The sequence below is a fragment of the Mus caroli genome, chromosome X (assembly GCF_900094665.2).
Source record: "Mus caroli chromosome X, CAROLI_EIJ_v1.1, whole genome shotgun sequence".
NCBI lineage: Eukaryota > Metazoa > Chordata > Mammalia > Rodentia > Muridae > Mus > Mus caroli.
In genome coordinates, this window is record NC_034589.1 from 78493253 (window position 1) to 78501312 (window position 8060).

Genomic DNA, 8060 nt, shown 5'->3' on the forward strand with positions numbered 1-8060 from the left:
CCTTCCTTCCTTCCTTCCTTCCTTCCTTCCTTCCTTCCTTCCTTCCTTCCTTCCTTCCTTTCCTCTTTTTTCTGCATGCATATGTATGTGGAAGTGAATATATGTTTATATGCAGGTATACAAGCACTTGTGTGCATGTGTGTGTAGGCAAATGTTGACTTCCAGATCTTCCTAAATTATTCTCTACTTGAAACCCAACTTCATTGATTCAGTGAGTGTATCTAGCCAGCTTCTTTCTGGAGGTACCTGTCTTTGCCTACTGATCCCTTGGATTATAGACAGGCTACCATCATGGCTACATGGCTTTTAAGTGTTCGCTGAGGACACACATTCTGTTCCTCACACTTGTACACTGAGACATCTCTCCAGCCAGGAGGTTTTTCTGAAATTACGATAACCTCAGTAAAATGTCAAGTGCCCCAAAAGAAGTTTTATTTGGGTGATCTAATGGGACTCCTCGATGTATTAGCCAGATAATTAATACAGTACCTACTCCTGAACAAAATAGAATAATTCATATTACAATTTTCATTTTTGTACTGTCTATCATGTGAAGAATAGCAAAGTAAAATTTTTCAATAATATATCCAGTTAATAAGCATTCTGTGATTTTATCATTATAAAATCTTTCTTAAGGACTAACTGAATAAAGATTTTATGTATAGTGACTTTATGTTTATCTTTGTGTTATTTTATATTTTCCAAATATTTTTAATGTACCTGTATTATTTTATAAAGAACAAAAATATTTTGGTACACTATAATAAAAATATAGGTAGTTTAGTCTGATATCCAAATGCTTCTGTGAAGAAAATATAATTTTCTTTTGAGAACTGTTAACTTGTACAGCATTAGGGAGAGAAAGCATGGTTGTACAATGTTATAGGTCACTACAGTCATAGAGAAGTCTAAGTTCAGTTAATGAAAGCCTCATAATGGAGAAAACCTCTTAAATCCTAATCTGCTGACTTCAAACATCTTATTTTTAAGATCTCTATTATTCTTTTAAGTAGGGTTTAAGACTCCAGTCCACCTAGTCATACATTCTGCATATCTAATGAGTTTTATTCAATTATAATCTTATTCTGTTCTCTTTGCCCTTTAGCAGAGCTCTCCAGAATGACAATTTTTTATATACTATATAAAAAAAAGAAAGAAATTCTAGCTGTTCTTCAAAGGTAGAATTGGCCAACATCCTATCTCTGACTTGCCTCCTGCAATTCTTCTGCACCAAGCCAAATTGGTCTCTGTTCTGTCAGACATTGCCCAGTATTTTGCCCTGTTCTTTTGTTTGCCTATTTTGCTTTCTGTGTTTCTCTGTGTTCTGACAGTCCATTAAAAACCTCAGTCTTCTCCATCTTATTGAAAACTTTTAAGGAACATTTAAAATTAGTTAGTATTTGCCTTTAATTCCATGAAATATTTTGTTGTATGTAAGCATGGCTATGATAGTGATTAAAAAACATACTTTATGTTTACATTTTAAAATAAATTACAGTAGCTATGCAGAGTGAATATGTCATTAAGTTAAACTGATATATTTTCAAGTTTATTATTCATTTAGTTTATATTTATTATTGAGATTATAATATAATTAATTATAACCTCTCTCCCTTCTCTTTCCCCCTTCCAACATACTCCAATAATCCTCCCTGCTCTCCATAAAATTCATGACCTCTTTTCACTAATAGCTATATATATATATGTCAGCATAACCTATTCTGTCTATATAATGTTACTGTATGTTTGATATATTGATGAGAATTTTGAATTTGGGTTGATAACTTCCTAAAATAAAACATTCAAATGCTGTACAGTTAAGCTTTTGTCATGTAGCCAATTGGAAGACATAGTGTATGCTTAATCTTAATGTCATTATGTCCAAACTTTATGTACATATGCATACATTCAGAATGTATTACTTTATGATATTGATAGATTAAGGACTGTTGTGAGCAACCCATACTTTCTGTCAATTCTGTTTATAAATGCACAAACAAATCTTGCTCTTACTTGTTTAAAGTTATTCTTTCATAACTTGTGCTCATTTATGTCAGTTTTTTCTGTGTTGCTTTAAAGATGCATTTCTGTGTCTTTTCTTCTTCCTCTTTTGTGGTGATAGGTAAGAAAACACAAAAATATAGGCTGCTCTCACTTTGACCTTGATGGATTAAATGTTCTATAATATGAAAAGTAGAGATTCCTGTTCATGAGGCTATGACGAGAGTTTCAGGAAGTTTCAGGAGCCAAACATGTATGATCTTTAACAAAGAGTATTAGTCAAGTCATCTTGGAGATTAGAAGTCTTAAAATAAGGTTTGGAAGCTGTACAGCCAGTTGAAATAGTAAGTTTCTCTAGGGTATGGAAGTCTTCAGAAGGATGGGAAGACTCTTAGAAAGCACAGGCAAAAATAAAACGTAGAATAATACACTATTTATTCTATAAATGTTTAAAATAAGGAAATTCCAAGAAAATAAGTATGAAAATTCTGACTTCACAGGTACATATGAGATGGTGGATCCTTACTCCACTGATAATTTCCATGAATATGTGTTATTTCTTAAGTTTAGGATAATTACATATGCAATTGGTATGAAATAATTTGGCATTTCAAGTTTGTAATAATAATGTGAAGTACCTCACATATACCGCAAATTTCATACAGCAAACATCTTAACATATTATATTGAAAACCCCTATCCAACTTTCAGAATCATTCTTCTTTATTTTTCTTCTTTACCTCATTGAGTCTAGTTTATGTTGCCAAGCTTGACTTAAGGGTGGAACCTACCATAGGGTGTGGCCAGTCTAACAAGAATCACATCATTAATGAAAACTGACTCTTCCTCTTCCTTCTGTTAGCAAACACCAATAGCTCCTCAGCTAGTGGTGGGATTTTATGCCCACCTTTCACTTTTTATATAAGGATTTTGTCTTAAACAGATCTTGTCACAATCACTGTGTTTGTTCGAATGTGTATGTGTCCTGTTGTGTCTAGAAAACACATTTTCCTTGTTATCACCTATGGCTGATATTTATGGCTTATTTCCTTCCTCTTCTGAGGATATCCCTGGAACATGGGGGAAGGAGTGTATTAAGTATGCCCTATTTACTGCTGAATAATTTAAGACTCTCATACTCTAATATTGGGTTTTGTTTGTGTGTTTTCTTGCTTGTTTGTTTGGGGGAGCTCTATGTTATTGACCATATGGCATTAAAATAATATATATTTGAAAATTATGTACCATATTATGTTTTATTTGACAATTTCAAATGTATTTTGATCAGACTTGCCTCCACTTCTATCTCCTGTGCCCTCCTTGTTGAATCACTTTTTCTTTTCTACAAGCCCCTTCTACTTTTATGCTGCTTCTTTTTATGACCAACTAATTTAAAATAGGGTTGCTGTTGTGAGCATGTATGATTAGCTAGATACTGAGTGGAAACTGGGCAAGCCAAGAGACTCACATCTCCTTCAAACTTTTCTTAAAATATATAGAAATAAAATTTCTTTTATATCTTCCTGGTTACTTGCCTTTTGTATTTTGCTAATGTTTTCCATTATTGATGGTCTTATAATAATGCACACTGGGCTTAAAAAATGAAGGAGCAATCATCTCAAATAATATTGTAAAAGGAAAAATGATTTCTTTCCTAGGAGGTATATTCTTTATTCTAAAGATGGACTATGCCAAAGATAATTAGCCCAAAGCATGCAGACTTTTTAAATAAATGCTGCACAGTCTGTGTTCATTTAAATGTAAAATATTCAAACTGAAAAGTGAAATTTATACATTTTTTATATTTTCAGGTAGAATTTCTTGTCTCTTTCTTTTCTAGTAAAAACAATTTCTCCCCTTTTTTTAGCCAAAAGAAAAGGGATCTACAAGAGTTCATGCCCTGAACAATGTCAACAAGGCACTGCGGGTCTTACAGAAAAATAATGTAAGTGGTGACCTGAACAGAGTCTGAACACCATGAAACAGCATGCTTAATATTTGTGTAAGGGCTTCAGCCCCATTGTAGAGAAATCTTATTAATCTCTCTTGTAAATCACAGAAGCTCTTATTCTGAGCCCATGTGCTACTTTCTTTGTGTGTGCTTGCAGTTAATATAATTCTGGAAACCAATGTATACAGCCATAGAGGACAGAGAAAGGTTAGACCTGTACCGGGTAAGGATATTGTATTATTTCTAGATATTAGGTGAACTAATTATTTTAATAGATAAAATGAGTCCATTATACAATGGTGTTCTATACAACAAAGAGATTTTTCTTATTGAATGCTATTCCCCATGTTCAGTGCTAATGATAATGAACTTTGTAAGATTCAAGATAGCAGTTACTAAGTCCACATCAAAAATGTACATTCACCAGAAAAACAACAACCATTTTAGCACAGGGGGGAGAATTATTTAGTATACCTGGATAAAAATATATATGATGTATTAGAAAAGGTAAAGAATCATAGATAAATGAGTGATCAGAATGGAGGAGGGCATCTAGTCTCCCCTGAGAAAGGCTCAGTTTATACTTTTCATCATGGCCTTAGAGGGAGACACTTTTCCTTTTATATTAACTCCTACAACATTTCTAATTAACAAGTACATTTACAAGGCATCATTGGTAGCTTTCTGGTTATAACACATATTTTAAAAGTTAATTTTAATAGCATTGATCACATACTCTTAAAATAACTGGAATATTTAATAGATTTGTAATAAACTATAGTTCCACATATATTTCCCAGATTATCTGGTCATAACAAAAAAGATGCAAGAATGTAACTGTAAAGTAATTAGTTGTATTTATGAATGTAGTGTCATTGTCACATTTAATGTGACAAGGTTATTTTATAGAAACATTACAAATTTGATTGTTTTCCAGCTGTAAATTTTTAGCTTTTCTGATATTAGCATAAAATGGTCTAAAGAAAACTTGTAAAGAGCCCTACCGTGTAAGCAATGAATAATAACACAAAGGTTTGTAGTCATTAATAAGACATAAAAATGCTGGAAAAGCTATGTATACATTTATATGGTAGATGTTACCATATATATGTTATACTGTGTGTGTGGTATATATGTATGTGTGTGTATATGTGTGTGTGTGTGTGTATACACATATACATATTGTTGTATATATACTGTATATGTAGTATCTATGTAGTGTATATGATTTAGTTACAGTATACAAATGGTTAATGATGACTCAAATAGGAGAACTGTAAAGATTTCCTGGTTAGGTATTATATAAGCTGAGACCTAAAGGAAATGAGACCTTTAATTAACCATAAGAAGGGTCCAGGCAGAATAATAAAAATACCGTGAGGTATAGAAGCATTTGGAATGGGAACTCAGCAGTTGAAGAGGACAATGTTCAAAATCAAGTAAAGATGAAAGGGCATAGTGAGGTAGGGTATGAAGGGTAGAATATAGTGAACTGACTAGCGATTTGATTCTGCTCAAAATAACATGATAACGATTACAACTAATGACATTTATAGTATATTCAATAGTTAAAAATAGTAGTTTTTCAAAAGCCAATGTTACAAGAATGAATAATAAAGAACTCTATTGGAAGAGTATTTAAAGAATTTTTTACTGAAGGGAATTAAAATCAAAAGCAAAGACAGCATAATAAGAATACTTTAATCTATAATGAAATTTAATTGTAGAATATTTTTAAAGTATTAAATTAATTATTTTAATAATAGAGTGTTTAATGGTAAAAATATGAATAATGTAAACATATTATAAATATAGAGTAGTTACGTCATGTCTCTGGATGCTTCAAACATAGTAGACATATAAAACAGTGCTCATTTTATATAAATTCTCCCTATAAAGTTGAGTTTACAAGAAACAACAGTTTAACAATTGTATTTAATTTGCCCAAGAACAACTCCATACCTTTCTCCAGGCATTAACAAAACCAATCTTTGTCATTATCAAGAATGTTATTTTTCAATGCTATAGAATGGCTGGAGCTCAACAGAAGTATCCGGTGATATTTATAAGGAAAAAGAGAAATAATATAACTTTTAATATCTAATCCATTAGGACAACTATCAGCATAATGATTATAAAAGTCTACGTTACCCTGTAAAGCCAAATAATGTATTAACTGTCCTGCTATTAAACACAGGAAACAAACAAAGCAAAGTTAGACTAGATAGACAGTGAAGCACTGAGTGGCTAGGTAATTTAATAACCATTACAATCTCTAAATCAAAAGAGACATCTACTAAGTTGTTATGATGTCTAGCTTTGGGTAAAGTATCATGAGACAGATGCTTAAAACATGATACATTATCAAAAAATATATTTAAATACTCACAAAAAATAACCTGGTGAACTGTGCCTTTTCAAACCAACTCTCTGATATCCTTAGAGTGCCATTTATAAGTCATTACTGCCATAAATGCATGTGTTGGGCATGTGGGGAGGGGCATTTAAATTCAGAGACTATGTAATCATCTCAATCAAAGAAAGTGAAAAAGTTAGTTGGGTGTTGGAGAAAGTGGAGCAGCATGCAATGCACTCAACTGCCTACATGTTCTTCCTCTGTTTTTTTGGATCAGGTGTGTTTTGAAAACCTGTATCCTAATGCTGCCCATTTCTTTACCTTTCTGGGGAAATGAGGAAATAATTCACTTTTGAGAAAATGTTATTTCATGTGCTCACAGGAAAAAGTGGTCGATTATGGTTACTTTATCGACCAGGTAATAGAATACAGAACCCCTTGAGGCAGAAAAATTTAGTCATTTTTAATTTTCCAAGTTAAATCAGTTCCTGTGTTTTCTTTTTTTTTATATTTCTTTAAAACATTTTTTGTTTGCTTTTTGAGACAAATTCTTTTTATTTGTTCTTCTTTTTATTATTAGATATTTTCTTCATTTACATTTCAAATGCTATCCATAAAGTCCCCTATACCCCACCCCTGCCCTAATCCCCATCCCACCCACTCCCACTTGCTGGCCCTGGCATTCGCCTGTACTGGGGCATGTAATCTTCGCAAGACCAAGGGCCTCTCTCCCCAATGATGGCTGACTAGGCCATCTTCTGTTACATATGCAGCTAGAGACATGAGCTCTGAGCGTATTGGTTAGTTCATATTGCTGTTCCTCCTATAGGGTTGAAGACCTTTTCAGGTGCTTGAGTACTTTATCTAGTTCTTCCATTGGGGGCCCTGTGTTCCATTCCAACTTGTAATAAGAACACATACTCCACTATGTTCATAGCAGCCTTATTTATAATAGCCAGAATCTGGAAAGAACCCAGATGTACCTCAACAGAGGAATGGATACAGAAAATGTGGTACAATTACTCAATGGAGTACTACTCAGCTATTAAAAACAATAAATTTATGAAATTCTTAGGAAAATGGATGGATCTGGAGGATATCATCCTGAGTGAGGTAACCCAATCTCAAAAGAACTCACATGATATCACTCACTGACAAGAAACTTAGAATACCCAAGATACAATTTGCAAAACACATGAAACTCAATAAGAAGGAAGACCAAAGTGTGGATACTTCATTCCTCCTTATAATGGGGAACAAAATACCCATGGAAGGAGTTACAGAGACAAAGTTTGGAGCTGAGATGGAAAGAAGGACAATCCAGAGTCTTGCCCCACCTGGGGAATCCATCCCATAAACAGCCACCAAACCCAGACACTATTGCATATGCCAGCGAGATTTTGCTGACAGGAACCTGATATAGCTGTCTCTTGCGAGGCTATGCCAGTGCCTGGCAAATACAGAAGTGGATGCTTACAGTCATCTATTGGATGGAACACAGGGATCCCAATGGAGGAGCTAGAGAAAGTATTTTGTGTTTAATTTCTATATTCCCTCTTTTTAAAATATTTTTTGAGAATTTCATAGCAAATGCTTTATTTACATTATTTCCACCCCTTCTTTGTCCTGCTCCAGTTGCTCCTGTGACCCCTACTCCCTTTCAAATTTATCCAGTCTTACTTTTCATTATTACATACACACACAGAGAGAGAGAGAGAGAGAGAGAGAGAGAGAGAGAGAGAGAGAGAGAGA

At 33.4% G+C, this 8060-nt stretch overlaps 1 protein-coding gene across 4 annotated transcripts in view; it reads left to right on the forward strand.

Moving 5' to 3' along the window:
• The window catches only part of Dmd (dystrophin), a 2293239-nt gene that overhangs the window by 509468 nt on the left and 1775711 nt on the right, over positions 1-8060 (forward strand). For all 4 annotated transcript variants that reach the window (XM_029473189.1, XM_021152893.1, XM_029473188.1 and 1 more), the window contains exon 4: positions 3869-3946. In XM_029473189.1, coding sequence (XP_029329049.1) covers positions 3869-3946 — 78 coding nt within the window. The remainder of the gene's footprint in view (positions 1-3868; positions 3947-8060) is intronic.